This window comes from Toxotes jaculatrix, chromosome 12 (assembly GCF_017976425.1).
Source record: "Toxotes jaculatrix isolate fToxJac2 chromosome 12, fToxJac2.pri, whole genome shotgun sequence".
Classification (NCBI taxonomy): Eukaryota; Metazoa; Chordata; class Actinopteri; family Toxotidae; genus Toxotes; species Toxotes jaculatrix.
The window spans coordinates 20,840,519-20,854,178 of NC_054405.1; the positions used below are offsets into that span (position 1 = coordinate 20,840,519).

Sequence of the window (13,660 nt, forward strand, 5' to 3'; positions counted from 1 at the left end):
CTCTGTTTGACTTGACGCTTGTGTTTCGTTAGTGGGCGTGCGTCAGTTTAAAATCAGTGAGAGAAGAGAAACCACGTTGATAAGAGTCGGCATTTACAGCGCCATGAAAGAACGGAGTTCCTGTGGAAAACTGAAATAAGGACTTTCTGAAACCAGTCATTTATCTTTTTTTTTTTTGTTTGTTTTTTTCCCGGGATATCAAAGTTCGGCTGAAGGTAAGTCAGATTTAAGTTGGTACTGTAACATCTGGTCAGGTATGATGCCTGAAAAGGTTACAGGCTTTGTAGTTTGGTAATGTGTAAACCTGGTACTTTACATGTAACTCTCACGTCTGGAAACCTCACATGCAAGTCCGTGGTCAGGTTGTTCAGGTAAAACCTGATGTGTTGGCTCGCTAAAGCCATTAACAACCTTAGACACAGGCCAACAGCAATTACATTACAAAGATTTTTCTCACATTAAATCATCTGCATCCTCGTGATCCTGCCAGTGTGCCAATGCCAGTGCTGAGAATCCAGTCAAGGTGTTCACCCATGGCGTTTAAGGAATTTCTTTTTCACACCTTGTTTAGCTGCATATCGTGGTTACAGATACTTTCAGTTCTTTTCACTGTTTTTTTTAACTTATAAACAACTATCTCCTATCGAACAAACTGAAGTTTTAATTTTCAAAAAAAGAAACTCTAGTGCACCAATAACTAAAGATTTTTAAGAAATCCTGGGCGGTACTGTCTTGATTTATTCTCTGCCTCCATTCTTGTCTTTTTAGTCTCTGTATCCCATCTACTTGTCACTATGGCTGAGCCTGCTGAGCTGCTGCTCATCAAGGACCAGTATGAGCTGGCGTTTCATTCCCTGAGTCGTGGGTTGGCTGCTGAAGACGCCGGTAATAAAGCAGAGGCCCTTGAGTATTACAGAAAGGGCCGACAGCACCTTACCCAAGGACTGGGCGTTCCCACTGTGGGGGAGAGGCAGCAGGGAGTGGCCTGGGACACAGCCAGGCAGCTTCAGCAGAGAATGAGGGACACTCTGAGTACTGTCAACGCTCACCTCTCTGACCTGGATACCTCTCAGCTGACAACAGGAAGCCAGAGGAGCCGACTGTTAATGGACCTTCCTCCCAATCTTTATCCAGACCTGGCACGTAACAGTCAGCCTCCCCATAGCTCTCTTCACCATCTGTACCCCACCATTCCTCCCACGACCCAGAGCACAACCCCAACCCCAAACACAGCCCCTGTCAGACCTGCTTCCCCTGCTGCTACACACAGATACACACTCCCTGCAGTGGCTCCAGGAACTATAGGCATGGCTAACCCAGGGGACCAGCCTCCAGCGTACACACCAAAGCCCACAGACGGGCACCAGAGCCTGGCTTATAGTCCTGCTGGCAGAGGCTTCGGGTCAGGAAAGCAGACTGGAGCAGGACGAGATGGAAACGAGCTGCTTTTCATTCCCTCTGGGGTGCAGATGTTTTTCGTGGCGCCAAATGGACAGGTCAGCTCCCTGTCTAATCCAGGGTATGTTCGCATCATCACAATGGACAGTGAGCACAAGGATTCCACTGCTGGAAAACCAGCAGCATTTCTAGATGTAAGTATACAGTATGTTATAATAAGTACAGTCTGTGTCATAATAAATATGTGTATGCTACGTCAGGAAAGCATTTTACTTGGGCGTGTGCCCTAGAGGTGAGTAGGTGTGGACAACAAACTACTGCAGGTGAAACCACTTCATTACTATCAGACCACGTTTATAACTAACCATGAGACATTATGTTGATGTATAGATGAAAAGAAGTCAGAAAGAAACGCCCTGCGTATGAATGATAGTGTTGTCATGGTGATGTATCCCCATGCTCACGTCCCTAGTACACTTTGAGTTTGACAACATATGCACATAATCAAACATGTTAAAACTGAGCTCTAAACATTGACTTGGATGTAGAATATTTTCTTTGCTTCATAACTTAAGAGGGTTTTTCACGCCTGTATGTATCTGAACAGAATTTGTTGACTGATTAAGGACACTACAATTAGGGTTGCAACTAATAGATATTTTAATTTGTGATTGATCTGATGATTATTTTCTGCAGTTTCCTAGAGCCCAAGGTGATGTCCCCAACTGTTGACCAATGATCCAAAACACAGACATTCAGCTTATAGTCATACAAAACAGAAATACAGAAATATAGTAAATCATCATATTTGAAGAATAAGAATCAGTGACTTTATTTGGCATTTTTGTTTGATCAGTTGTTCATGAAAATAGTTAATTAATTTTCAGTCAGTTGTCTCGTAAACTGACTGAAACGTAATATATTTGCAGCTTAAATTGATGATATTGAACCACTGTGTATCTGATGGATTTATGTTTGATCAGTATCATATTTTGTATTGAGCCAATATAAAACTTGCAAACAACCATTATGTTTTCTGGCGCCTCTACAAAGAGTGCATTATGCTGTTCTGTATACTGCTGTCTACCCCATGACTCCTACCACACCAGGCTGGTGGGCTGCTCTCCTGTGTTCTGGTTCTGCTTTGTTTCCCGGCAAGACAATGGTCCCATTAACAGATGACTCTGCACTTCTGTTGTGCTGCCGGTCAGTGTCCTGTGCCCTCACAGGGGTCATTCTGTCGGGCGGCATACCAGTGGCACGATGCAGCAGCAAGACTGTGTCTGTTTTATGTCTCGGTGCCCTGATGGGGCTAAAATCCTGTAATGCATCTTTGAGTGTGGAAAACAATGGTGTAGGGGACACTTTGCCTGCTGGGAAATGACAATGCATTTTCATGTCTTAAGCGAGACATGAGCAAGAGAAGCAAAACCAGCTGACTTAATCCTTTAGGCCATACGAGAAACTACTCATTCACATTTGAAGTTAACTTGGAAAATATCATTGGACAGGGGATGATTTTCAGTTCACATCTTATGAACTTCCCTTTGGAGACGCACATACAGACTCAACAGAAGCCATCATGTCCTGCTTTTCTGTCTAATTTCAAAGATCTGAATGTTATTGTTAAGAATAGTGGATATGAAGTGGATGCTACTACTTTTAATTTAAATCAACTACAACTACTGATCATTTAGAATAAATACGTCTTTGTTTTAATAACCTCGTTATTTTTGTATGTCTTTGTGTTGTCAAGGTGTGTGACTGGCTGTACCCACTGACAACAGACACTCCAGTGCTGTTGGCTAACTCTGGGATCTTCATGTTCCCTGACTCCTTGGCAGACACTCCAGGGTCCTATGTGGGCATTGTGTTGTCCTCTGAACTGCCTGCTGCTGACCGAGAGATGTTTCAGGACTTACTCTCACAGCTTGCTGAGCTCAGGGTCCAGGTCAGTCTTGACTGTCAGTATTCTAAGCAAATGTAAGGATGTGTATGCATGTGGGTGGAGAAAATACTTTGGTATGGAATGTTTAGGGTGTTTTCTGTGTTTGAAGAGAGTGTCTCACAGCATAAAAACCTGTTCAACTTAAAGTTACTGTTACACATAGCTATCCATTTGCATTGTTGCCATTTTTTACTGCCTCAAAAAATGTAATTCTGTGCTGCTGAAACTGAAACCTCATTACACTGCATGCACAACTGTTTTTATATAAACAGCTTGTGCCACTTTATCTCTCAGTACTTCAGGAAGAACAAAATAGTTCCTATGTTGTGGGTGAAAACATGTTCTAGGAAAGTGAGTTACCTGTTTGGGTGTCCACACATTTTAAAATCAATATATTGTGCATCCTCTCCTAATAGCTGTATAGCATTTGACTTAATGTACTCCATGACAGAGTCCAGACGGGGCAGAAGCAGAGGTCATCAACCTGAGTGCAAAAGTTCCCCTTGATCCCCCGAAAGAGCAAACAAAACTAACAGTGCCGACAGGGGATAAGGAAAAACTACCACTTCCTGGATGGAGTGAGAAGATGGCACAAGGAATATTGTCAGGTGTGTTTGTAAGTTTGAGTCCTAATAAAGGAAAGCATAATGTCACTACACTATGTTGTACATAGGCTGTAGTCAGAGTAGCTGTTTTACAAAATGACCACTAGAGGGAGTTGTTTACTGTCACAGCAAGCTCTCCTGAACAGGATTCAGTTCTGCAATGACAATGTTGTTTAGCTGCCTCTTGATTTACCTGCAAAAGATATTTTGAAAACACAACTTACTAATGTACATTTATCAACCAAAATGTGTATGATTTTAGGAGCTACGCGGTTTAGTGAAGGGTTTGCAAAAGGAGCAGAGGCCACAGGTAGGGCCATTCACAAAGGAGCAGCCAAGATCCGGGACCGCATCACCCCTGAAGAAACTCCTTCAGAGGTCAGCCCCCGTGTCAACAAAGGTCTGCAGGTTGCTAAGCAGGCCACCGAGGGTGCTGTGCGAGTCAGTCAGTTCTTGGGTAAGGACTTAAACCAAAATATGAAGGATTAGAAACACAGAACATAACCATTCATACAAACAATACAAGGCCCAGAGTTCTGTTTCAGGGCACTTGGCTAAAATGGTGGAAAAGATGCAAACTGCTTTTTTTGCAGAAAGAAAAGAAAACCCTGATGAATACTTGATTTTCTGTCATTTTTTCGTTCTTTTTATTTCAGTGCATGTCATTAGTTTCCTGTACTGTAAATGAATATGACTGTGTATCCATATGTGGGCTTCTCCTTGTATAACTGTGTATATTTACAGTTAATGGAGTGAGTACGGTGGCAGGACACGTGGCAGATAAGATGGCACCGCATGTGAAGAAACATGGCGCTAAGCTAGTCCCTGAGTCTATGAAGAAGAGCAAAGATGGCCAAGCTTCCCACTTAGATGGAGCCAAGTTTGTGGCAGCCAGCAGTATACAAGGTATACACTGAACAGAAAATTCCAGGATCAAGCATAAATTTAAATTATCACACACATACTTGTACATTGTCTTACACTGTTTTCTCATCATTAGCTCTAAGGTCAGTGTAGTCATGTTTTGGCATTTTTAATGTTTGATTAAATATGGGCAATCCAAGTCTTTTTAGAAAATTTTTTTTCCCATTTACTTCCAAACCAGGTTTGTCTGCTGTTTGGTCCAGTCTGGAGACCGGAGCAAAGCTTGTTGGCAAAAGTGTTGCATCAGAAACAGTCACAACTGTGACGTACAAGTAAGTTCTGACATTTCCACTTTCTGCTTCTTTGTACATAGAAATGCTGTAATCATTAATGAATGATTGTAGAGCTTGTTTTAAGCCTATTTCTGCATCTGTTTGGTCACTTTTAACCACAGTAGAACACTGGATCAGAAACCAGTCTTACAGTTGCCTACTGTGCTGCTTTCTTCATTGGTACGCTGGGAAACTGACCTGCTTTCACACCTATTTCTTTTCAGATTTAGGGGCTTAGAGAGTCTGTTAAACATGTCCAAGAACATATGACTGCACGGGGGAGTAAAGGCAAAGACTTGTGAACTATCTGCTGATCTTGCTCAGCCCTTTTTTGTACACTTTTTTTTCACTAACTGATCAAGTCAGAAAATAACCCTATTATAACAAAACATAATTCAAATCTAATGCAACAACAGACATAGAAATGAACTTTTACTGATTAGTTTATATCTGGACAAAGTGTTAATTCTGGGTTCTTTTTTTGACTTCATCATGTGTGTGTCTTTCCTGGTCTGTCCATGTTAACTGCAGCTAAATGTCTGCTTGTGTTGGGTGGTGGTGCTCTTGCTGTTCACACTACTTGTAGCCCTTTCTCCTGGTTTGTTACTAATAAAACTACTACATAGTGCAATATGACTGTCTTTCTTGAACTATAGTGTGTTGCCGGGAATGATGACAGAACAAATATAACACACTTGCTCAAGCATTTCAATACTGTGCACATTTTCATTAATTTTATTGCACCAAACCACTCTTCCCTAACTCCACCATATTATTTGTGGTGAAGGTATGGAAATAAAGCAGGCCAAGCCACTGACACAGGTCTCAAGTCAGTGTCCAATGTCGGCTTGACTGCGTTCAACATTGACAATCTGGGCATCAAAGCCATGCTGAAGACAGCAGGCAAGTCAACAGCCAAGGCCATGGTCAAAAGCTCGGATGGACAGTCCGCAGAAACTGAGGGGAAGGACGCACAGAAACAAGAACATCAAGCAGAGACTGAGAAGAACGAAGTGCAGAAAAAAGAGGAGGAAGAGAAGAAAAAATAGATTCCAACAGGATGTTATTGCTTTACTGGAAGGTCTCAGATTGATGGGTCGCTTCCTCATTTACAGTTTTTGTAAAAGTATGTAAAGACCGCTCATTTTTGGAGTAAATATTTTGTTGTGTTAATTATGGAGGAAAAAAAGAAGGTAGTTAAACACAGTAATCAGCCTAAATCAATCCGCTGTTTTACTTAAAGGTTATCAATATCTCTAGGTCAGCTATGGCTATGTTGTTCTGTGATTGTAAACTTTCAAACTAAACTAATGATGTTTGTGGTAGGTGGTAGTGTAAGCTTGTGTTTTCTGTATATGCTGTCCATATTTTTGAGGACCTGTACTAGTAAACCTGTTTACTTGCTACAGCTAAAGGCCCATTTTTAGCTATAGCCTTTATATTGATATATATATATGTATGAAAGAATGTAAAATGTGTATAAAAATAACATAAATTTCACATATTTTCCTTAATGGGATGTCTGAGGAGTTCTCAGAGAGGGACAAAAAAAACCCCCAAAACATACAAACGTATATAGAATACTAAACTCGCACACACATTCATAGATGCGCTGAGCTCTGCTTGTTTTCTGTATTGTAATTTCATACTCTGCAAGATAAATCAACTGGCCTTTATCGGCTGTTTATGCAGGATGTTGAATTAAGAGCCGTGTATATAGAGGACGTTGATTTTCAGGCCCAATTAAGCGCGAAATGAGCTTCATAAAATGGCTGCTTGCAGGGGGAAAAAAAAAAAAAAAGAAAAACATCAGCTGTTTGTAGTGAAGAGAGGAGTACTTTACTGATTTATTAATGCGCTGTCGTTTCAAACCGAGGATGGGCTTTTTATTTTGAAACCTCCCTCTAAATCTGCGCCACGGTTTCCGCTCCGACGCCGCCTGAACAAGTCGGAAACAGCGGTCTCCATGGAAACCGCCAGCCACAAACTTTTTCCTCGGTCGATGTCAGATTCGCAGAAACATGACTGGAGAGGGTGACTACAGCAAATACGACCTGGCACGGCTGCGGGCAGAACTCGAGCAGGAGAGGGAAATGAAGTAAGTTTGTCTGGAGTAGCTTTAATACTTAAGAATTTAACATGATGGCGATTAAATGTTGTTTACCCGCTGCGTAAATCACAGCATCGTCTGGCTCTTGATTATAGAGAAATGCTGGAAGAGTCGGTGTCTGACCTGCGCAGTACCATGTGTGAGCTGCAAGAAAGACTGCACAGTGTTGATGGAGAGGGTGAGTAACCCTTTGAAATCATGTTTATATATAAACATTTATCAAAAATATGGTCAGATCTTTATCTAGATTACAACAATGAACAAATGCTTTGTATTCTAAGTAACAAAACACATGATTGTATTGTTCTTGTCCATTTTGAAGACATCATTCTTTCCATTCTTTGCAAACACGTCGTGTTTCTTCATACTTGTGACTTAGATGAAGATCAGACCCCATTTTATGACCAGTTAATGCAGAAAACCAGGAAATCCCAAAGGGTTCACGTTTTTTTTTTCTTGCCACTGTATGTGTGTGACAGTTTCCTCTGTTCACTTTGCTGTACCAGAGAATGAGTGGAAGACCAGGTATGAGACACAGATAGAGCTAAATGGACAGCTGGAAAGACAGATCTCACTGATTCATGAGAGGCTGGAGGACCTACGGGGCAACCCCATGGGTAAGCTCACCGGCTAATGTCAGCTTTTAAGATCAGATGTAGTATTAATTTGTGTGTTATTGCATTTGAATGGCTGCTGTTTGACAGACACTTCCCATACTCAAGTAAGGGAAGTTACAGCTTCCCAAAATCCCATGAAGGCACTGCCCCAAGGACTCTTCAGATCAGTCTTCACTCTAAACTGTATTAGTATATAACAACAACTTAAAAAAAAGACACCAATATATTCATCCACCCCAAGCAAGTGTGTTTTAATCCATGTTAATAATGCTCACTCACTCTTTTGTTTTTCACAGATCGATTGGCCTCCATCCGAACTTATGATGACATGCCAGTAGTGAGTAATCTGTTTTAATATAGATTAAATAAAATCATTTAATATAGATTAAATAAAAATCAGATCATCCACAGTGAGCTGGAGGTGCACATACCAGCAGAGAGAGCCAGAGACTGAGAGTGAGATGAGAAGGCAGGCGGGCAGGAAAGAGAGGATTGTAATGCCAGTTGCCCCCCCCCCCCCCCCCATCCTCCCGCTGATGCAGGCTGAATAAACCAGAGTTTAATCACAGCACTGTAATCACGGGATTACAAACCATGGGAGAGTAATGCACAATAATTACAGTGCTTTAACACTCGCACACGCACACACAAATGCACACTACACACTGAAAAGGTTGCACAGTACAGAATATGTGTGTCTGTGTACCTTAAGGCAAAACTAACAGATGCTCGTTAGTGTGTCAGTGGAGTGACCACAAGATTGTGGGCTGAAGATCTGTAGTGAAACTGTGAGCATGACACAGTATGTGAAAAGATTATAGATTATTTTTAATTAGTGCAGTGAGTGAATGTTAGGACCACAGGGTCTGCAGCTCCAAGGAGAGAAGCTTGAAGAGGTTTCTGATACGTTCCTTAGCATCAGTGCCCATATAGCTGTTGAATAGTTCTGCTTTGCATCAACAAATAAATGTATTTCTGTTAGATACCATAACTGATACTTTTAATGTCAGCTGTAATGTGTTTATTTGGTTATTAAATTATGTATGAGTATTACACATTATACAGAAAACATGAGTACATTCTTGTACTCATGTATTCTGTTATTGTTTGATCCTCGTGGACAGCACAGTGTAATTCCAGTACAAGCTGATTTGTAATTAGACATCGGCAGCACAACACCTTTATAGCTTGTGGCCTCTTTGTTATGCATTTTGCTAATTAATGGAAACACTTTGCCGCAGGAAACATTGCGACAGCGTCTGAAGCTCCTGACAGAGGAGAAGTCTGACCTCCAGAGCCAGCTGATGGACTGTCATCTCAGAACTGAACAGGAGGGAAAGGTGTTGGTGGTCTCGGCTGTTCCACTTGATAGAGCACAGTTTGAGGGATTTTGCGTGGAGTATAATTTGCGGTCATAATGGCTGCTTTTCCAGTTTTATTATTTCCTAGACAAGCAGCTTTAAATTTTTCCAGGTAATAAATATTTCAGTTGCAAATTACCATCATTAGCGAAGGATTGAAAAAGCTTTGGCTGATATTTTTGTTTTGCATTCTTTATTTTTTAATAGCCGTTGATGCAAAAATCGAACCTTAACCTTTGTCCTGTGCTGCTACGACTGGACCAATATGCACTTAGTTTAGCGACTTGGTTCTTTGTTTATTGTTCTGCTCAACAAACAGCAAGATATTAGCTGAATGAAGGTTTTAGCACGTAACATGTGCAACCAGTAATCCCTGTTGTAATCTGTCGCTCATTAACATTGGAGACTTCTGAAATACACACACAAAAAGCACTTTACCAATGGGCAGACAGATTAACCATACCTTCTCTGTTTCTTTCACATATAAGGCATTTCATAAAACCAACGATGAGAGAAGGGCCTACCTTTCAGAAATTGCTAAGGTAAGCATTTCCTTTCATCCATGTCAACAGAAGTGTTCAAAACCCGTGGCAGATCAAGCAAGTAGCTCTCAAAACAAATCTAGAGACTACAAATCACGGAATAATACATGCCAGGCTGAAGAATTGCTGCCATGTTAAGAACCACAAAAGGTCAATACAGTATAAAGAGCAGACTGGTGTACTCTCTACCTCTTCTCTTTCAGGTCTAATTATGATTTCTCATTCATGCTGTAGTACTTTTCTCTCTAGTTATGTAATAGGCGACTCCATGTTCAACGAAAAAGGTTAGCCAAGGACTTACAACAGCCCTGGTTCCTGCCAGGCTGAAACAAATGCAGCAGCATAGAAACTCAACCACATTTCTCTGTCAACATTTTAGGGACCAGTCTTTATGTCTGAAGTAGCATGTTACTGGCTCATGTCTGCTGTACAGTACACATACAAACAGATAAACATTATGTTTATCTGTTTGTATGTGGCAGGAACCAGGGCTAAACATTATGTTTATCTGTCTGAAAGTGCACTTACCGTAATTACCCATCAACTGTCCACTGCCACAGCTGTCCTCCACCCTTGAAGCCCAGAGAAGACAGTACTCCACTCAACCACAGAGGGCACCAGACAGTAAACTGAGGAGCTCAGTGATTCACAGCAGGTACAGGTGATGGACACAATAACAATTGCAATGAACAAACTATGGCCTCAAAAATGATTGTAGAGATATAAAATAGTGAACAAAAACAGAATATTATACACTTCACATAGATAAAATAACAATGCTTTAATCTGATGCCAGCTTGTTTTTATTTTCACTGTTATTTATTTATTTTCACTAATAATAGTCTTACGCAAAATTACATCACTTGTATAGTATAAACATGGAACTACCTAATTAAAAACAACAAAAGCAAGGTAGAAAGCAACATTGAGTGATGGCTTTAATGTTGACTTACCAAATATAATGCAACAATGAGAAGTTTTCCCAGTGTTATTTTATCTCCCTTTTATCTCTTGGTGCATAGAGGGAAGGAGACCAGCAGGAATGCAGAGGCTAATTCTAAGAAAGGAAAAGAAAGACAAGAAATTGGAGGAGGAGCGCATGTGAAAGGAGAAAGTGTTTGTGGAGCAACAGCAGAGAGAAAAGAAGAGAAGAAATTCCAAAGGGGAAGCAGGTTACCCACCCTAAAGCACTACCTGAAAAACAATCCCTAACCCCAATCTGGTGTTATAGCCATTTAAAAAAAAGAAGTGATGTTGCTGTCTTCTGGGTATGCTGGAATGACTGCAGTACAATTATTTAACATACTCATATTGTCATCACCAGAATGTACTTAAATGTCCTTCAGCTTCTTATTGCTTTGTTCACATTTCTCAAAAGTGGATTGAGAGGAAACAGTGCAGTTCCTGTGTAGGTTTTCGACCCATGTGCCACAGTCAGTGTTCTAATTCAGCGTTTATTTTACGATTTATGGCGAATACAGTGTTACACTGAATTCATAGTGTAAAATGTCATTCATAATTAAGTCTGGCGTTGTTGTTTTCTTACACGTTTCTTTGTAAGGAGAAATATTTAAGAGAGAGGAATATTACAGGCTTTCAGTGTAGTGAGGTCACCTCCTAATGTGCCAGAAGCCTGCTGAGTCTGACATTTGTAGTGTCACTGCAGTTTTTTTTTTACAAAGCACCTCCTACGACTTGCATTGCGTAAGCAGCACCACATCTACCACTCTCTCTGTATGTAGTTCATCTACAGAGCAACCAGTCTCCCCCATCCCACCCACTGACCACCTTTATAGATGTGGGTGTAAGAAATCTGTATCCATATAAGAACCAATAGTCAATATGAAAATTGCCAGAAGCTGTTTCATTCGTGTTTATGAAGAAGTGTGGAGGATGGGTTCACTCTTGGTCAGCCTTAAAACACTGAATTGAAACAAAAGACTTGGTCTTAACAGCAAAACCAGCATGAATTCATCATTCTGCCTTTTCCATTTAGCTTTGTCTTATGAATATAACAGATTTGTCTTTCACTGATTGGTCTGTATGTTCATTGATGTATTAATTAGCTCATGGAGGTCACATCAAATAACAATTCATAAAGCTGAATTCTGTGTTACCTATTCTACCACTTTATGTCCAAGACTGGCATGGCAGTATGTTATAGTAGCAAGTAACAAGAAGGGCAAAGACCAAGCTCCCAGCATTAGACTACATGAACTGTCCTCAATGCCCCACCTTCAACACTTTCCTTACGTGAATGAATAAAAGTATTATATTTTTACTGACAAGTCTGAGTTTGAAAACACCTGATTCAAAACCTTTATATACAGACACAGATATGTTACAACTAATTTGGATGTAGTACCTCAAATATGGTATAAAGGGTTCATTCATTCAGTAAAATAACTCCAAAAAGTATCTGATGACATCATCAATCTGAGACTAATACTGTAATTTCCAACTACAGGAGACATTTCTTTCTGTGTTTGACTTTACTGTCTAAAATAATTGGAAAAGCATGGTGGGAATTCTGTTTTAGGGTGTGTTTTTCCTTTACAGGTCCACTTATGTTTCTGAAACTGTACGGCTGGCTGGGTTGGTGTACAATCCTAAATGTGCTGCAGTGACAGGTTGTTTGTCTTAGATTAATGACTTAATTTAAAGATAGCCAGACCATGTTGCCTGATGAAAGAGTGAGCACATTTGCAGCGTACCACTCTCTCCCTCTTTCTTCTCCTCTCTTTTTCCTCTCTGTTCCATGCACAAGCTCGTTTTTGTACCACTCACTGCATCCCGCCCCCTCTGCTGACAGGTGAAACATGATGACAAATCACTACAGTATCTGTCAAAACACCATGAATCACACTACTGCTACCTGCCCATGCTGAATCAGTAAGCTATTCTCTCTGTATTTGCTGTGAGAGTGCTGCAAAAAATGTAGTGTATGTGCAAGTGCATCTATGTGTATATAGAAGACACATTTGCAAGTGCACGTGTGCATGTGAATTTACAGAGTTAGGCTCTGAATTTTACAGCCATCCCCGTGTTCACACACCATACTGTGTTGTATGAATTGTTAAGAAATTACCGTAGCATGATGATGCAGTGATTAGTAACAGAATGGAAAATATCTTTGTAGCATCTGTAAACAGTCTGAGGGGGTGGGGGGGGGGGGGGGCGGGGTTTAATTTCTCTCCTTGGCTGTGAAATCAAGACACTTTAATTTTCAGAATTATTCTAAATGGGAATTACCACAGAATGAATCATCAGTCCATCTATCCACATCTCAACGAGCTCCAGCTTTGTGTTCGTTATCAGTGACCATGCAGAAATGCTAAATTTTGGTTTTACTTGTGTTTCTTAGTGTCACTGAAACAACTGTTAAAGTCAAAAAGTGGAAGCCATGAGTCACTGAGAGAAGGTCTTGGCATAAAAAAAGCAGCAATCATGTCTCCTTTTTTATGACGGGTAGCAGATCATAAAACTGTCCGATCCAGATTAAATGTGCCCTGTATAGTTTAATTTACAAATAAAATAAAATGTGTCCACAAAGAGACTTTGATAGCCTCACTCACAAATGCCAGAATTCCCCATCTCTTTATATACAAGTTAATTGAATCTCAGGAAATTGCCTAGTCATGCTTCAGGAGCAAAGATGACCTCTATGAAGAATTGCACCCATTACATCATTTGTATGGTTGCAATATCACCATACCTATATCATTCTGATTTTTATTTTGTCCAGTCAATAATTAGTCAGCTGCAAAACTATTACAAATGAGGACGTAAATAAACCGTTATATTCTGAATGCTTGATTATTCTGAAAAGTGCAGTAGCTTCTCACAATGTATGATCCAATACCAGACTGGCCTCAAATTCTAT

At 40.5% G+C, this 13,660-nt stretch overlaps 2 protein-coding genes across 2 annotated transcripts; both read left to right on the forward strand.

Annotated features, from left to right (window-relative positions):
• The first annotated feature begins 27 nt into the window (after positions 1 to 27).
• sparta (spartin a) lies at positions 28 to 6,946 on the forward strand. Its single transcript, XM_041051064.1, has 8 exons — positions 28 to 215; positions 769 to 1,592; positions 3,155 to 3,349; positions 3,798 to 3,954; positions 4,214 to 4,408; positions 4,696 to 4,857; positions 5,057 to 5,147; positions 5,935 to 6,946. Exons 2-8 carry the CDS (start codon positions 795 to 797, stop codon positions 6,194 to 6,196), a joined length of 1,860 nt encoding a protein of 619 aa, XP_040906998.1. The 5' UTR covers positions 28 to 215; positions 769 to 794; the 3' UTR covers positions 6,197 to 6,946.
• Positions 6,947 to 7,015: 69 nt separating this feature from the next.
• Positions 7,016 to 12,043, forward strand: ccdc169 (coiled-coil domain containing 169). The gene is given in 9 exon segments (XM_041051074.1): positions 7,016 to 7,137; positions 7,139 to 7,245; positions 7,353 to 7,435; positions 7,764 to 7,874; positions 8,171 to 8,211; positions 9,116 to 9,214; positions 9,724 to 9,777; positions 10,338 to 10,432; positions 10,800 to 12,043. Coding segments are annotated over 9 exon segments (804 nt in total). The 5' UTR covers positions 7,016 to 7,113; the 3' UTR covers positions 10,990 to 12,043.
• The last annotated feature ends 1,617 nt before the right edge of the window (positions 12,044 to 13,660 follow it).

What these genes read in the sequence shown, in the direction of transcription:
- sparta (XM_041051064.1), top strand. Translation starts at nt 795, where the DNA reads ATGGCTGAGCCTGCTGAGCTGCTGCTCATCAAGGACCAGTATGAGCTG. An exon ending in GCGAGTCAGTCAGTTCTTGG is followed by an intron (nt 4,409 to 4,695) that starts GTAAGGACTTAA and finishes GTATATTTACAG; the next exon opens with TTAATGGAGTGAGTACGGTG. An exon ending in GTCACAACTGTGACGTACAA is followed by an intron (nt 5,148 to 5,934) that starts GTAAGTTCTGAC and finishes TTTGTGGTGAAG; the next exon opens with GTATGGAAATAAAGCAGGCC.